This window comes from Fulmarus glacialis, unplaced genomic scaffold, assembly GCF_000690835.1.
Source record: "Fulmarus glacialis isolate BGI_N327 unplaced genomic scaffold, ASM69083v1 scaffold29242, whole genome shotgun sequence".
NCBI classification, from domain to species: Eukaryota; Metazoa; Chordata; class Aves; order Procellariiformes; family Procellariidae; genus Fulmarus; species Fulmarus glacialis.
In genome coordinates, this window is record NW_009200251.1 from 1 (window position 1) to 18,606 (window position 18,606).

Here is an 18,606-nt window from a genome sequence, read left to right on the forward strand (position 1 = left end):
CTGGCCTCTGCCGGCGGCGGGCGCCGAGTTCCCGGGGAGGGGAAGGGGACCTGCCGGGCAGGCGATCGCACCAGCCCCGCGGGACGCTGGAGCAGCGGGGCCTGATGTCCAGCGGGGAAGCGCTGTTGCCTCTTGTGGTCTAGACGCATAGCTTGGCTTAGGTTTCTTCTAAGACTACTGACGGTAGGAAATCCTTGCCTGTTCTGTTTTTCTATCTGCGTTAGCTCTCAGCTGGGACAGTATAATCGGTTCTGCAGCTGGTTGGCAAAACAGATCCAGAAATTACCTGTGTTAAAAATATTTTTAACATTTTAACATTAGCATTTAATATCATTTTCTCTGTGGCTGTTTTGAACCATGATCATATCTGTAAACTCATTATGACCATTATGTAATGCTTACACTGGCAAAGTTGGGGGAGATATCGCAGAGTCGAGAATAAGAAGGAGGATGAAACCTGTTTAAGCTGACGCTTTTTCTGAGAGTGATGTTCATCACGCTGTCAAACCATAGCCTGGTAAATACAGTTTGTGCCTCGTGGATAGTTAGAGCTGGTCATCTATGGTCTAGTTCATACAACTTTCTAATAAATTATTTCCTGTTTGACAGCAGTGCTCTTCATCACAGTAACAGGCTAAGATGCCTGCTGATGTAATGAAGTGATAGACCTGAGAATCTAATACCCAAATAATAGTCCTCTGGGTATTTACAAAAACAGAGTATACCAAAACCAGTCAATACATGATGTAGACTTTTTTCTATTTCAGAGGAGCAGGGCTGCAACTTGCCCTGTTTTCTCATAGTTCTGTTTTAGCAGGTGGTCTTTGCTACTTATTCTTTGGATTTAGTGTCACATGTATCACTGTCTTTGTTGTACTGGATTCAGGAATCATTGGACTGTTCTGTGATAACTTAGAACTTTAAGAAGAAAGTAACTTCTTTTTGGGGTTAGATTTTGCTCTTTTGCTGGATTTGAATGGTGCATAGAGGGAGCCAGCACAAGGTGAGCAGCAAGGAGGGGGCTGCCCATTCGTACGTAGTAAACTGCTTATCAGCTCATGTCTTCTCCAAAAAGGAAAGACTAAGTTCTGTTCCAAGGAAACAGATGCTTACAATGTTCCTACACTTGCCACAACAGAGCCATAGAGTCTGCTTTTTGGATCATTGTTTTTAAATAAATTACTCTTTGATTTCAGGTCTGATGAGTTGGTCTGCTTACAAGACAGCAACACAAAGCAATAGAATGAGAGATTTTGTTCTTTCTTCTCTCATGGCTACTGTTTGCTAGCTTTGTTTTGCCTGAAACACATCAGAGTGTCCAGATAGTGGCAAGAGTATATCTGTACTGGAATGTCTAATGAAAACTCCTTGTGGCAGATGAAGCTTTCCACCTTGCTCCCTGACATTACCATAATCATCGTGAGCATGCTAACAATGCTTAGGAAAAGAAATTGACTGAATGTGGAAAAATGTGGGGGGGCTATAGAAGATTTAGTTAGTGTTGGTTAACTTTGGCTAACCAACTGCCTTTTTTAAACTTACAGGAACTAGTCATTCAAATGGACAGTTGTAATTGTCCTGAAGTAGTATAGGCATTCCAAGGAGCAAAGTGTAATAAAAGCTAATAAGCACTTAAGAGCAAAGGAATAACGGTGATACCGACAAATCTACAGGCCAGTGTATGCAATACAATGGCTTAGATGACAGGCAGTTTTATCTGAAACTAGCTCAGCATACAAATTAAAAATCCATCCATAACTTCTCCTAGAACTTTTCTTGGTGCTTATAATTTGGATATGTTTTCTCTCTAGTAGGGGTTTTTCTCCCCATCTACTGGAATGGTAATGAGAATTTCTCACTTGGATATCAAGAGCCTAAATCCTTCCTGAGGAGCCAAACAAGAGTCAGTCTTTGAAGCTGTCTCCCAGCACAGGGTTGGACAAGTGATAGTGCTACTTTCAGTGCATTGTAATCACATACTTTCTGTATTGACTTTGCTGTTGACAGGGTTTGCTGATGTCATAACTCATAGTTATGGGTCTGTGATGAAAAAACTTAGAATGGATTTCCAAACCTTTCCATAATAAATGCAAGAGATTGGTAAGGAAAACTGCATAGACAAACCAGTAGTAGTTCCAACTTAGTACACAGAAACTTGTTCTTCTCACTTAAACTTTTCTGTGTGCTAGTAAATTTCAGCAGTTTGTTAACCACTGTTCATGAAAGGATAGAAATATTGTGTCACATACAAAGCACCACCTAAGACTTGAGTCAGTTATCTTCAACTTTTTGGGGTTGAAGAGCAGAAAAACTGGCCATCAAAAAACAGTCAGAGCAACAGCTTAAAATGTCTCTTTGATCGTGCAAAATGCCCTCGCGCAGCACCTAATTATTTGCTTGTGTTACAGAAAGCAATAGACCTTGCTAGCAAGGCAGCACAAGAAGATAAAGCAGGAAACTATGAGGAAGCCTTCCGCTTGTACCAACACGCTGTGCAGTATTTTCTCCATGTTGTTAAATGTAAGTGTAATGTATTGGATGATTGAGTTTAGTAGTCAAATTGCCCAGAGTAATCTCTTATGTTGACATCAGTATTTAAATTTTTACTTTCATCATCAGTTGATAACTTGCTAATTCTAGTTTGACTGAGGTCATATATTTTGCAGCTTTTGCCTTTACTGTGTTGTGTGCTTGCTCCATTCTCATAAGAAATCAGATTATTTTTTACTTGTGTTTTGTTTTGGGTTTTTTTAAGACAGGGAGGCAGGAGTTTGCTGTCTCTCCTCTGGACTTCTGTAGCAATTTTGAGGCTGGCCACTGTGCATGAAAAAATGTGACAATAAGTACAGGGATCCCTGTATTTCTGTTGTGCTGCAAAACACGTGTTACACAAGAAGTCTTTGTTGTATCTACAGAGCATTTTTTGCTCTTAACTTATGCCGCTTGCATTTCTACAACCTCTCTGCTGGCATTTTTTGCTCCTTAATGTCATAGTCTTGCTGTTCATCTTGGCCAACAAAATGTATGAGATGGATTTGTACGTTGTAATTTTTCTTCAGTTTCCATATTGTCATAATTATTGTTTTATGCCTTTCTTTTCACACTTCTGTGTACCTTTTGCATCCTGTCCAGTGTTTGTATGCAAGGAGTGGGCTTTCTTAATGTAGGTACAGCCCTAATCCAAGTGGGCTAGGGTTGCTCACCTGACATAAGTGCACTTAGATCTCCATGATTTGAAAAAACCACTATTTTCTTTATAATCACTTAGGATAATTCGTGTTTATCACTTCCTATCCATTTATATCTTACAGACCTTATCAGAATATCACTTTCTATTCTCTTAACAATGCTGATGTACTTTTGGAAACTTAACACATAAACCTAACGTTAAATTTTTATCGCTGATTTGAAATACTGTAATAGTGACTAAGAGAACAGTGTGGCTGTTGAACCACACCTAACTCTTTCAGATGTTTTATGTAATGTTTTTTCTTTATGATGTGAACATCTTTTAAAATTAGCAGGCTATGGAAAAATAAAGTATGTTTCTAAATAAAAATTGCTTAGCACAAGCAGCTTCTTGATGAGCTATTTTAGAAAAGGAGTTATTAAGACAGTCTATAGCAGCTTGAAAGGCTGACAGAAAAGCTTCCAGTACAACTGTCCTTAATCCTTTACAGTCAAATTTTAAGCCAAAGCGACGTTCAGGTGTATATTTGATTTCTGGTAGGTGATGACATCCTTCCTGTCACTTCTTTCCATGGTATAGTGGAAAAATAAGTAGTTGAGGTGTTTGGTTGTGTGGTGAGCCCTGAGAGAGGTATACTGACAAGATATAAAGAAGACAGAGATTTCGTCTTGTTTTCTGATTGATGCACATGTGTTTTGCTGTTAACAAAGCATTGTTTCTCTTCGAACTCTTAGATGAAGCACAGGGTGATAAAGCAAAACAGAGCATTAGAACGAAATGTACAGAATACTTGGACAGAGCAGAAAAGCTGAAAGAATATCTGAAAAAGAGAGAAAAAACTGCACCAAAACCAGTTAAAGAGTCTGGTCCTACTGATGGAAAAGGGTATGTTTTCGGAGAAGGTAAAGCAAAATACTTCCTGAACTCAGCTTATTCTAAAATTCAACTCTTCAAAGATAATTTTAACTAGTGTTTTTGAAATGCTTCAGGTGACTACTAATGCTGAAATAGTGGGCTAATAAAAGAAAAATAACATGAATTAGCATCACCGGCATTTCTGTGCTTGCTTACTAAAATGCGCGAACAGTTGCATGGGAAATTCAATGAAGAATGGAAGCTGCTTCAGACTAACGCAAGCTTATCGGATTTAATGGCAATAAGCCTGATGACCCTTAAAATTTTTCTACATGTAAATACTAACTAGAAAATAAATTCAGACTGATGATTACTGTGGCCCGAGTTTGATCTGTCTCACACCTGATAAGAGGTGCAAAGCTCTATGTAGGTTGAAGATGGACTGAATCACTCTAATGCCTTGCTGCTGCCTAGTCTCTTCACTGCTTTCCTTTCATTAGATTTGTTTTTCATTTTGCATATTGGAGAGCTGAACGAGCAGAGCCACCTGAACAAGCAGAGTCTCTTTTGCATTTGCTACTGCCTTTATTGGGATTGGAGAGAGGAATGGTTCAGGATGATACCTTCTGGTGGGATTGCCCTTTTTAGCAGTCCTGAACAGCTAGAGTTGCTCAGTTGTCTCTTGAAGCTTCACCTGATTTTCAGTCTCCTTCATTGTCTACTTGTCTCATCAGTTTTATTTTTTGAGCTGTACTGTGTTCTGCTGGTTTATAATAGAAGGAGTTGGTAATATCACAGAGGCTACATGTATTTTCAAGACCTCCACTCCAGTTGCTCACTATCTAGTCTCTTTTTTTCCTTCTTTAACTTCCAGTTTCCTTTGCTCTGACAAGACGAGGATGTAGAGTTTCATAGTACTAGATGGAATTGACCAAGTCCTGTTGCAATTCCAGATAGGGGATAAGTGCCAATGTCTACAAATAAACCATTTTAGTGCTTCCATGTTGCTCGATACAAGGGCTTTTGTTTCCTAGAGGCTGGATCAAAGCATATAGAAGTGTGTTAAAAGGGCTCAGACCCGTAAGAGGAAGTCGAAATCGTGAGGAGAGTGAATTAGAAAGAATGTGGTATAGAAAAGCAGGAGTACAATGTTGTAAACTTGGTAGAGATCTGAAAGCGTCTCAAGGTTTCTTTCATTCTTCAGACTGGTGGTTTTTCTGCTTTTTGCATTCTGATTTTTATCCTAAGACAGTAGTGTCTTTTACTTTATTTCAACATTTTTTCTTGTTTCCAAATCAGGAATGACAGTGATGGAGAAGGGGAGTCAGAGGATCCTGAAAAAAAGAAGCTACAGAATCAACTTCAAGGTAATTTTGAAGCATCCTTTTCTTTAAATAGGGGTGGCTTCAGTCAAGCAAATTCCTATATTTTTGCCACCTAAATGTTATGGATTAACTTACTGCCTGTAAGTGGCTCAACTAGTATGTACTCTTCACATACAAAAGCGTAGTCTTTATGGAAGTATGGGTTTGTATGCCATGAAATTATACAGTGACAATGTTGAAATTTATCTCCTGCACCCTGTGCTTCATGTAAAAATTGTACCATTTATCAGGACAGCATTTTCCAAAGGGAGAAGTTGCAAGATCCCAGGTAGCTATTGGCTAAACTGAATCAGTATTTTTTACTCTTAAGTGCATTAGAGTATTGCCTAGAGGCTAAGGTAACAGACATCATACAAACACTTAGTGTAAGCAGGACCATTTTCACAAAAAAGCTTGTGCTCAGGTTTAGGAGTTGAGAACATGAATTCTTGCTTGTTTATAGTAATGGGCAGCATGTTTTCATATGCAGTGATGAAGCTGTCCCAGTTGAGTAACATAGTAGTTCGGGTTTTTGAACTCAAATGCTGAATACAGTCAGTGATGCAATGTGTAGCAGTTACCAGTAGTTTTGTACAAAGTGAAAAAGAGGCTTTGTTTGATGTTTATTATTTAATGGTGAAGAATTGTTCAGAGCTTCCCTGCCAGAAGGTCCTTATGGATCTGAAGAAACTTCATTGTTCTCCCCGTATTTTTCAGTGTAACAAAGATCAATTGCATTTACCAGATTTCTGACTCTGTGATTTCAGGAGCTATTGTATCATATTTGGAAACTGTGCCATGCTTTTTCTACTTCTCTACACATTTATTTAATCCTATGCACAGTTCTATGGAACAGTTTCCTATATTTTAAAATGACAGAAAAATTAGGAGCGTTGGACTCTTATCCTGTCTCTCACTATAAAGACTTAATTTCTTCCCACATGAATTTGAGCTTCAGTTCTTACTTCAAGAAATAGTTTCTTGCACCCACCACTTCTTTGATACTTTCTAGAAAATGACAGCATTCTTGCTTACACATTGATTGCTTGAAAGTCTGAGGTGTGAGATCCTTGGTACCTTTAAACTTAACACAGGAGTCTGTTACTCAGATAACACAATCTCTGTGCAGCCTTCAAATTGCTCATCTTCATTTTGCGTCCCAAAACAGCCACAGAAATTTCCTGTATTTAATTTTGCTGCCTTGTTACTCTTAGCTAACTTTGCCTTATGGAACTTTCCCAAATCTATGAGTATTTATCAAGATTTTAATTATAATAGCAACTTGGCTTATTGTGGGAGAAGTGACCAGTAACATTCAGACTGGATAGTAGTTGTGGGTCTATTGTCATGTACTCTTTTTTAAAATTTTAAAGACCTTTTGCACTCCATTGCTTAATCTTCCAGCTATTAATTTACACCTACAAAATTAGGAAGCCTACAATTCCAGTTCCATTTGTGTCCTGGTACAGGTGATCTCTTACAGTGCAGTAATTTCAGTTACCATGGTATGTCTGGTGCAGATAACTCTGATATTTCAACTTTGAAATAATCTCCTGTTCCTATCTGAACTGTTACCTGTTCTGCTAATTGTTTTAGTGATGGAGCACATAGTTCTGTTTACTTTAAGAAAAACTGAGATGTAATCAACCTATCAAAAGAATTTAATGCATGGGAAGTGGGTGGTTGAATTAATTCCAGTATATAGATTGCAAGCTAAGACAGTTTGCAATCAACTTTCTCTATAATATTTTTAACATCTTTAACAATATGATGTTGCTTTTGGACTCTAAATTCCAAATTGTTAACAATTGCAACTGTTAACAGAAATTGTTCATTTCAATCTGATGGAAAAGGGACGCAGCAAAAGAAAAAATCTCAAAGGAGATACTTAAAGTAAGCAAGTGTTATTTGCTTTATTCATTAGCCAGTGAGCAAGAGTAAATTTTCAATCCTGTAGAAGAAAAAAAGCCTTAAAGTATTTCAGAGCTCTGAAGGCATAAGGTGAAAGTGTCAAGAAAATAGCTGGTGAAAGCCAATTGTGAAATTATAGAAAGCCCCTTGTAGAGAAATAGGGCAACTGAAACTTTCAGTGTGTTTGAGTACTTAGATAAGCATTGGGTTGGTTGGCATTTGTTCATCTGAGAAAATTTCTCTTACCCTTTGGATTTGCCTTGGCTAGGATTACAAGATCTAATACTCAGTCACTAGCTCAGATCCAAGTTGCCCCATCTAAAAGTAGTCAAGACAAAATCATTTTTAGCATGTCAGACTAACCAATCTGAAGTCTGAAGAGAAGGCTAAATTACAGCTCAGTTGGCTAAAATCAAGCTGAACTTGTTGATTGAGCAAGATGAGACTTGGTGATAAACTTTGAGAGAACATGGCTAGATTAAGAAGATAACTTCTTCTGCAGCTAGGCAGGCCCCATATAACCTTTCTGATGCTTTCTGCCCTAGCTCTCAAAACTCTTTACCATTAGATGGTCTGATTGCTTGCTGCACATCTGGAGATACCCAACAAGTTACTTTATCTGCTGGAGAATCTTATAAATCCTGGGCTAGTGTAGCTACATGCAAATTTTTCAGGAGGTACAACGGTGGTTTAGTGAGGTCATGGTGCCTGGGTACCTATTAGAGAAGGTACTCATCTGTGACGACTAAGCACACATTTGCTGGTCAGTAATGGACTAGCTTTGACCATTGCAGGACTTCCACTAACTCTCGAGTATTCTGGTTATCTATGGTTTATTGTGGTAAAACAACGTGATGGATTTCTGTAGAAATAACATCCATTTGACTAATAGTATTCAGTGTTTATATCTACCGAGAAATGCCTTGGGTTTACTCAGTATGGACATGGGCATAGATTTCTTAATTATTTTTTTTCCAAAATAGAATTTGTTGAAGTTGTGAAAAGATATGTGCATCACTAATTTATACAATCTTTTCTTATAGGAGCAATTGTTATGGAGCGACCAAATGTCAAATGGAGTGATGTTGCTGGCCTTGAAGGTGCCAAAGAAGCACTTAAAGAAGCAGTGATCTTGCCCATTAAATTTCCGCACCTGTTTACAGGTCAGAATTACAGCATTTGTTTGCTACTGGCCAGTCAGGACCGGCACTGGGGTCTAAGAAGAGTGTTATGCCAATATATCAGAGACCCAAACTGAGCTCTTAACAGAGAGATTGTGATCCATCTGACAGAAGTTTCATGGGTAGATGTGGAAAACTCTGAGTAAATTAGAGGGGCTTCATCAAAAAAATAGGTTCAGTCTTTCTACAGTATTTTGAAGACTGCTGGTTTCTCTGTTGCAGGAAAGAGAACACCCTGGAGAGGGATTCTCCTGTTTGGACCACCAGGAACAGGGAAGTCTTATTTAGCAAAAGCTGTCGCAACAGAAGCAAACAACTCTACCTTCTTCTCAGTATCTTCCTCTGACCTTGTCTCAAAGTGGTTAGGTGAAAGTGAAAAGTAAGTTGGAGTTGCCAGAGGTCCAGGAAAACATTGGCAAGAAGAAATTAATATAGAGCTAGTTGCTGTAAAGAAATTGAATTTGAGGGAAGGGTCATGTCTTTTTAAAAACAAACTTCATGTGTTTCTATGCTTCATGCTGCAGTGCCATGTAAAGATATCACGTGCTGCATTTTGTGCTGCTGCAGCTGGACCTCTCTTCAGTGCTCAAGATAGTTTTTAAAACTAGCTCAGAAAGGTTTTGGGAGCACCATGGAGCTCATTCCCTTTCTGAACTCAGCTGTGATCGCAAGCTACATCAGTCTGAAGTGTTGGGGTACTCTGCCTCTTGGCATCTCCCCACTCATCTGTCCCAGCGGCTGTGCCGTTAACACATGGCATTTCTTTGTCCATACGGAGGTGTTTTTTCTTTATCCTGATTTCAAACAAAATCTGGAAGACATAAGAGACTTGCGAAAATAGATTGAAGGAGAGGAGCAGCCATGAAAGAAAATTTCATGGTTCCCCATGCTAACTCGTTTGTTACTATGGGATATGTGAAGAAGACCAGGAAGCCTGAAGTGACATGTTGGCTGCAGTCTAGAAGTGCAGGAATTTGTCCGTCTAGGCTTCCAGTGAAGTTTTCCTGAATTAAGAAAAAGCTCTGGGTTTGTTGTACAGAAAGGACTTTCCTATGATGATGAGAATACTTGTCAAAACCATGCTTTAATAGTTTGAAGTGTGGGACAACTGAGCAACACTATTTAAAGTTGATAGGATGAGAAAGAAAGGCCATTACATAAAGTGTTTGAATGGGGTTTTTTTCCCCAAAAAGCTGGAAACCTTAAGCTGCCTTTCTTCTGTTGCAAAAGGAATACAGAACTGGAGTCCAGCTTGGCATTTTTTCTGTTTGGCTTCATTTGAGACTATTGCCTGAGATTTAGTGCTGGTAATGTGAAGAATTTTCCAGCATGTTCCTATTTTCCTTTTTAACTCAGTAAAATGTGTTACTAAGATATGGCTGGGGTTTTTGGGTTTTTGTTTTTTTTTTTTTTTGGCAAATCAACTTTTCTTGTCATATAAAAAGTATTTAGTAAAGTTGTATAAAGTAAATGTACATGTTATTTCTTACGAAATCTCTAGAGTTAATCTGATTAGGTTACTAATCTTAAATAAGAGAAAGCCATTTTCTTTTGAGTCTATCTAGAGTGGTGGTTTTGTGTAGTCCAGGCTCTCTTGTAAAAATGTAAACTGAAAAAGGGCTTTTTCTTGCAAAACCATGCCTGGAGTACTCTAAAATGTTTCACCTCCCCTTTATGCTAGGCTGTCTCACTCAGTATAATGCAGAGTCTTGGAGCTGGAAGAATGTTGTATCTTTGAGTAGCTTTATGTTAATACTTTTTTTTTTTAGCCTTCTCTAAAGGAAGTGACTGTATCATAATCTTAAGTTATGTGTTTTTACTAGTGTAATAATTGAGATAACTGAAGCTGTTTCCTTTTTTAAGATTAGTGAAAAACTTGTTCCAGCTTGCCAGAGAAAACAAACCTTCTATTATCTTCATTGATGAGATAGATTCCCTGTGTGGGTCAAGAAGTGAAAACGAAAGTGAGGCTGCTAGACGGATAAAAACAGAGTTTCTAGTCCAGATGCAAGGTAACTTTACTTGGTTTTCTGAATCAGTCAAAGGAATTAAGATACATATTTTAAGCGTAGCTTGCATGAGAACACTAAAAAGATCTGCAGTTCCACCCTCTTAAATTTTGACGATGTTTTGAAACAGTCTCTGTTTATCATCTAAACAGTGAAATTATTTCTGCCCTGATATAGGGGTTGGTGTTGACAATGAAGGAATCTTGGTCTTAGGAGCGACAAACATACCCTGGGTTTTGGATTCTGCTATCAGGAGACGGTATGATGGCATTTTTTTTCATGGTATGAAATTTGCAACTGTTGTGAGGGTTCAGTCTGAGACTACTTGAGATAGTAATCCAGCTCATGTTTGCAGACATGGCTAATGTTCTACAACTCAATTCCGTGAGATGGACTGAGCCAAACTAATAGCCCCTTGCCCCTTTAAAAAGGTAGGTTGTTCACTCTTATATTTGCCCTGTAGTTTATTTGATTTCTTGGTTAGCTGATTGTGCTTGAGCAAGCAGAAGACTATTCTGCTTCCTTGTTGGTTGGTTTTCTGGTGGGTGTGGAGGACAAATTACAAAATATGCACCTCAGAAGGGCAAGAAGGGGGTAGAGCTTTCCTTTTCAGCTGTTAACAAACTGTTGAATAGCTTGAGATATTTCATGGAAATGTAGCCTTATGTTACAGAGAAACACTATGTTTTTCCACGGGTCAGGCATAATTTGTCACCTTTCAGTGTATGTTTTAACTGCTTTTTTGTAGATAAAGGGCTTCGATGCCTGTGTCTGATTAGCTGGATCTTTCTTTGAACTGGAAAGCAGTAGTGGACAAATACAGCTATGTGACAAGTATGATTATGTTGTGATGAGGACACAGCTTGGATAATGGTCATTTTTGTAGGCTAAAGAAACATTACTTTTTTGTGACTGTCACTGACTTTTATTTATATACTTAATTCAAGCTGGCCATACTTCGATTGGGGGTTGGACCAGGTGACGTCCAGAGGTCGCTTCCAACCTGTATGACTACAGTTTTGTGTGAGACAGATTTAGAGGTGAACGTGTTGATTAAAATTTCAAGTCATTCTTGAAATTCCAGTTCTGGGGTCCACAGTACAAGACAGACATGGACCTGGTAGAATAGGTCCAAAAGGGGGCCATGAAAATGGATCAGAGGGCTGGAACACCTCTCCTGTGAAGAAAGGCTGAGAGAGCTGGGGTTGTTCAGCCTGGAGAACAGAAGGCTCGAGGGAGACCTTATTGTGGCTTTTCAATATATAAAGGCAGCTTATAAGAAAGACGGAGAGATGGTTTTGTTTTTTTTTTTTTACCCAAGGCCAGTAGTGACAGGACAAGGGGCAACGGTTTTAAACTGAAAGAGGGTAGGTTTAGATTGGACATAAGGTAGAAATATTTTACAATCAGGGTGGTGAGACACTGGAACAGGTTGCCCAGAGAAGTTGTGGATGTCCCATCATTGGAAGTGCTCAAGGTCGGGTTGGATGGGGCTTTGAGCAACCTGATCTAGTGGAAGATGTCGCTGCCCACAGCAGGGGGGTTGGACTAGATGACCTTTAAAGGTCCCTCCCAACCCAAACCATTCTCTGATTCTCTGAAGTGTGAAAGAGTAGCTGTCTAACTCTTGTCCATAAGACTTAAAGGAACTTGTACAACAATGGCAGTAATCAAATTAATTTTTCATAGATTTGGCCCACTTTGTCATGTATATCAAGTTAACTGTGTTATACAGAATTTGGAGTTGCTCTTATTTTGTTGGTGGGAGGTAATCCCCACTGTGAGAACAGATAATTTAGTTGGAGACTGTAGAAAGTGGTTGTGTCAGTTTGTTATCAGGCAGTTCTTTCTTTCAGTGTGAAAACTGTTCAAATATACTTCAACACTTAAAGACATTCTCCCCTCAATTTTTTCTTTTAAAACACAAACTCTGCTGGAGAGAATCTGGAAAAACTTTAGTCTGAAGAGAAGATCTTTGTCATGAAAAGGAAGTAGTGGTTATATTCTGGATGTTAGCTTATGTAGCTACAGTATTATTTATGAGAACAAGTTGTTGAATATTTGCCTTAGATTTTTTCTTTTAAGGTTTATAATACTGAAACTTCTTCTTTGCAATAGTGTTAGGAACAAATAATATAGTTACTTGCATAAGCTTTTTTCCACTGTGCACCTGAATGAGCTAGCATCTGTGGAACATTTTGGTTTTTCTTTTTTAAAACAGGTTTGAGAAGCGTATTTATATTCCTTTACCTGAAGACCATGCCAGGGCTGCAATGTTCAAACTTCACCTTGGTTCAACGCCAAATCTCCTAACGGAATCAGATTATCGAGAGCTTGGAAAGAGAACTGATGGCTATTCTGGTGCAGATATAAGCATCATTGTACGTGATGCACTGATGCAGCCTGTTAGAAAAGTGCAATCAGCTACTCATTTTAAAAAAGTAAGTAGGAATCAAAAATTTTTCGAGTTACTTCTTCTCTGAGAACTATCTTAACTTGAAAATTCCTTGCAAGTAAAGTGAATTTGGTTTTGGTAATACTGCACGCTTATGAATGTCCTTTTTTATCGACCAGGGAGAACTTGGGTATTCCCCCTCTTATTTTTCCTTCCCCCATCCCCCCCGCCCCCCTCCAGTCCTGCCGTAAGTCTGGTGGAGCTAGTTTCTGGGTATTCATGCTGTGTAATCCAAGCTCTGATGACTCTTCACGACTCTAGGTAGTGTGAAAAGCATTCAGTTTGAAGTTTGACTTAAATGGGAATCTTACAGAGGTGCTCTTTTTCTGGATCAAGTTATGTGGTTCTTCGTGTTTTTCTAGCATGTTAAAATAAATGTATCCCTCATCCACGTGGGAATAGGTGGATTATAATTAAGCACATTCTGCTTACTTGGCATACTTTTCAAACTGAAAAATTAAGGTTCTTGTAAAATTCTGGTAAAAACATTGAATCTGTTACTTGCGACAGTAGTAAAATGCAAGACAATTGAGCAAGGTCTGTGTTTCATTGTTTAGGCAGCATGCAGCATCTTATGGATGCTGCTGTAATGTAAAAACTAGTTGGCACTTACTTAAGTGCACTCTAAAGAGACTATTGAAACTATATTGTTTGGCTGATCTTGCAGTTACCTCTACATACTATGTACTGACTTAAGAAACGTTTCTTCCAAATGTTTGGATCTCAAAAACTTTATCTGACAAAGAACCAACTAGAGTTCTTTAGCACCAGTCTAAATCCATTAAATCTGGGAATGCTTTTTTTCCCCTGGAGAATTTGCACATATGGGTCTTGTTCAAATTAATCAAATTAATTGTTCTCTATAAATTCTTACGCTCTTAAATGGAAAGGAAAAAAAAAGTGTGATAATGTTACCAATAGTTATAAACAGAGTTCCAAATACATACAACATGTATCGGTTAAATAAAATGATATTTTTCCTGTGTAGTTTTTTTTTTTAGAGTAGACCCAGACTAAAAGTATTTTTTGTTTACATTTTTACTACAAACTTTGATTTTACAGAAATTCATATATCTTGGGTGAAGGTGGGTCAGGGTACTCTGGAGAGGTTTTTGCTGCTGTAAAGGGAAGCTTTTATTTTGTGGCTCCTTAAAAGAGTAGGTGTGGGGTTGGATAAGGTAGGAAAAATTTCACATCTTAAGCTGTCAAGAGATACACACCATGTAACTTGTGTTGGCAGCAGTTCTTGGTCATCTCAGTTACAATTACAATTTTTTTACCAGTAACTCAGCCTGACATAAAAGGGTTAAGGGCCCTAAACTGAAGAGCTACAGTTATTTTGAATTGAAGATAGGCTCTTTTTTCCCATGTAGTTTCTTCCAAGGAACACATTCAGCTTAAGATTCAAAGAGAAAGGAACACTTAAACCCAATATGGTCCAGAATATGAGAGGACTACGTAAGTTTCCAGAGTCTGCATTGAGGAAACCTTTGTCAACTTTGTAGTTATTAAAATAAACCTGCAGCCTGTCATTTTGGTGAGGGGGGAAAAAAAAAAAAACAAACATTTTAAAGGGTTTTTGAGGAGCTTTTTGCATTTTAAGAACAAAACGAGTATTTTGAAATGCTGATTTGGTAAGTTTCTTCTGGGGGCAATTCAGCAGTAACACTGTATTTGCTTAAAAATAAGCAGCTGTTTTGATATATCAAGGATTTTCTAGATGCTTCCTTCGCTTAAGCAGTGATGCCTGAAGTATTTATCCATTGTTGACTTTAAGTGACAATGACATTTCTGGCTAAAGCCTTTTCTTCAAATTTGGAAGAATCTGAGGCATGTCTTGGACTACCATGGAGCAATGAAATAACCTCAGTTGTCATAGTTTGCGGAGCAACCCAAAAGCAATTCTTACCTTTTATCTCCTTTTGCCCCCAAAAAATGAAGGAAAAAACCCCACAACTGCAGTGCTTTGGGGGCTCTGACATAAGCCAAATTAATTCCACTTGTGTTGTTAGTACTTTAAGTGGATGCGATTTCCTATTTTTATAAGCAAAATCGTAGCTTTATTGTTTTCATCATAGCAGAAAACTTGCCCCAGTTAAACAGTGCGTTCCTCAATTATTACTAATTCATTGTAAACCATTCCTTGCTCTGTGTGATAATACAGATTTGTCAGAGTGCATTTTGAATGTTACAATCTGCTTTTCAGCATCGTGCCTTAAAGGCAGTTTGGAATAGCAAATCTAGTTCTCTGCTGTTAAAAATAGCCACTTAGTGTGTTGTCTTTCAATCTTTGCATATGTTTTGTGTTCCTGTGGATGTGTGATGCTTCAGGTAATGATGAAGGAAAATGCAACCGTGGGTCCCAGATAACGTGTTGCAGAAAGGGAACAGACACCTGTTGGGGCTTTTTTGGGTCTGTCCGTGTGTCTGGAAAAAAAGGATGGTTTCTGTTCTCCCACTAGATGGCCCTGTTTTCTACCGAGTGCTGCTGAGGTGGTGTCAGAAAAGGTGCTCAGAACTTTGTAGTGCGGTATGTCAAAGATTACAAAGCCATCTCTGGCTTCCTGACTTGAGGGGCACTTGAGGATAACTGTTGAGAAGTTTTAGAATGCTAGTGATGAATGTACTCCCAAAGTGACCAGGGACTAGGAAGAGTGGTCTTCTCCAACTAGATTTCCTGGCATGTTAGTTTTCCACAGAAATCCTCAACCTTAGGAGGAAGCAGCTCCTGGGATTTGACCTGATGTGAATATAAGTATCTGGCTACAGCTGCATGTCTTCAAAGTGAATGATGCCAGTACATTTATACAATTTCTCTTTCACAGGACATGTCTTCCCAATGGGTGGGACACCTGTATAAAATCAAGGAATATTTTTGCTCTAAAGATGCTGTTCAGCTTCTGGGTTTTGTCTTTAAAATTATAATTCCTATAAACTGAGTATTTTCTTATTTTTAGGTAAAAGGACCATCAGTGTCTAATCCAAATACGATGGTAGATTTGTTCACCCCTTGCTCTCCAGGTGATCCTGAAGCCATAGAAATGACATGGATGGAGGTTCCAGGTGATAAATTACTGGAGCCTCAAGTTTCCATGGTAGGTATTCTTTTGTATTGTATTGTATATTTTTGCTTTGCAGAACTCTGAAAAGACTTAAAGGTAAAGACTCTTTTTCAAATGGTTATGCAAGGCAACTGGATGAGTTCTTTGTTTTCAGAAGTGCTGGACATACCGGATAACACTTGAATTCCCAACATACAGCGCTACAGGACAGCATGTTTGTGAAAAAGCCAGCTTTCTATCCCTGATAAGCATATCTTTCTTATTCTTCTTGTTTGCTGGCATGCAGCTGCTGTCCTTTCACCCATAGACAGCATCTGGCTCTTCCATTGTTCTTTAACTTGTCTTTTATTCATTTAAAACCTTTGGAATCTCTGTCGCATGATGTACTTCTTTTCCATCACTCTGTAGCATTAATATTGATACTGGGAAATGGAAAATTATGTTCAGTGTAAATTGGGAAGTGATGTGCTGTAGGTAAATATTGGCTGTGAAATAAATGCAAGCATAAACAATAAAATGTAAAAAAGATGGTGGATATAATGGTAGTTTTGGTTAGATTTCATCACAGGTAATACAGGTCTTTCAGTTGTTTTCTTTTTGCATGCTTTGGTCTAAGGAATAAAATATGTCACGTTTGAAATTTTAGTTCACTGTTTAAAAAAAAAAATTGCTGGACGCTTATTCTGTATTTTTCCCCAAGAGCAACAAAAGAAGATTCTGAATTTAAGCACAATATTTGAGGGAAGGACTTGATAACAAATCTGAGCTGCTGTCCGTTCTTGTGTGCAAATAGTCCTCTAATGAATGGAAGAAAGCAGTGTATTTCATGGGAATCACAAACCTCTAAAACAGTAGGCACTGCTTTGTTAATATAACTGTCACTATATTTCAGAAAATAATTTTCTGTGCATATTTGCACACTGAGGAAGCACAAAAGGTTGTATGCAGGTGTAGGCCTGCCCTAAAACTTCTGCCTGCATGGTCTAAGCGGATTTTTAATCAGTCTTTCCTGGAATTAAACATAACAATTCCTTGTGTGCTCCTAATGGTACCTGGGCTCTGATGCACTGTAGTTGCATAAGCATTGTTTCAGTGTCCAAAATCAGTTCTTGTCCTTAAAAAGATCAGGCTTTAATTCTTTCTAAGCAGGGTATCTCTAGTCTGATGACACAAATCTCAAGTCTAGAAAATCATGATGTTAACTTTTGGTTTTACCCGAAATTGTATAGTAATATGAGGCATCTACTTTTTTCAGTTCCCTTTGGCTAGGACTTGATTAGTTTTCCTGCCCCTTTTTATTCATAGGGTGTTTTAACTGCTGCTTTCAACTTCATAGACCTGTGATTTTTCTGAAATCCATTTTCCAGTATCTAAATATTTATCTAGGAAATTGACTGAATTGAAGAGATGGAAATTACCAGTCATGAACAGTAAAACTTTGCTAAAGATGAATCACAAACTACTGTTCTATATTGTTGGACTATCAAGAGTACATGGGAACATCTGCTTATTTTCCACTTTAAACTGCTGTAGGTAAAGATGGGTTGAAAATAGTAGCTGACAAAAAAAAAAAAGGAAGTTCAGTTCTTTTCCGTAAAAAGAGATGAATAAAACCTGAATGGATGAGTGGCTTAAACCTAAACCTGAGATTCTGGTTTCATTCTTAGAAAACTCACTGACAGTTGTCTGTCTTCACAGGGTTAAAATGCTGCCCCTGTGCAGAAATGTTTAGGCTTACTTAAAGTTTTGTGTAAATAGGAGCTCCTATGGTCATCTTGTTTTAATGGACTTTTTAATGCATATTTGTCTTGGCAACAGGATTGTTAGCAATGGTACTATACTTGTTCCTGAAAACACTTGTTTTCTTTTTTTTTTCCGACAGACTGATATGCTCAGGTCGCTAGCTAGCACAAAACCAACAGTTAATGAACAGGACCTGGAGAAGTTAAAGAAGTTTACAGAAGACTTTGGTCAGGAAGGCTAAACCAAAGATATATGTGGAGCATTAGAACTTTTTTTGCTTTCTTAAGTATTCTTGTGTCTTTGTTGATGGCACTTCAAATAAATGCCAATAAAATCACTTCTTTCTTACTTTGCAGAAGGAATAGAAGATACCTTTGCAAAGACCCTTAAGCTTTTGTATTGTATTGTTTTCCTCAGATGTCTATTAAATGTCTTTTATTGAAAAATAATATGAAAATACAATTTTAGGGTGAGGCAACAAAGTGATGTGGTAAAGTCTATTAAATACTAGAAAACTTTAAATTATTAGTTCAATTCTAGTTATTATATTAGACCTGGGTACAAGTGAGTTTTAAACTCCCAGTAGGCTCAAAAAACCCTTTTTTGAGGGGTGGAAGACAACATACTTGTCGGGTGTTTTCAGTATCAGTCAATCAGCCTACATATTAATTGCTATCATTTCATTTAGAAAAATGCAACAAAATTTGCTAATTAAGCATACTGCAAGTGTGGGTTTGCTATTAAAGTAAGAAAGAAAACACTGTGAGGATAAGACTACATGGGCCAGTACTTTGTTTAAATACTGCTGGAACTGGTATTTGGCTTTTTCTGCTATG

The 18,606-nt window shown here is 38.1% G+C and overlaps 1 protein-coding gene across 1 annotated transcript; it reads left to right on the plus strand.

Annotated features, from left to right (window-relative positions):
- Positions 1–2,301: 2,301 nt before the first annotated feature.
- On the plus strand, positions 2,302–18,392 carry LOC104072229 (vacuolar protein sorting-associated protein 4B; the record flags this gene model as incomplete). Its single annotated transcript, XM_009573543.1, has 10 exons — positions 2,302–2,520; positions 3,925–4,075; positions 5,345–5,412; positions 8,364–8,483; positions 8,724–8,880; positions 10,365–10,513; positions 10,688–10,769; positions 12,732–12,951; positions 15,923–16,060; positions 17,910–18,392. Coding segments are annotated over 10 exons (1,406 nt in total), but the record flags the coding sequence as incomplete, so codon positions are not given.
- Between the last annotated feature and the right edge of the window lie 214 nt (positions 18,393–18,606).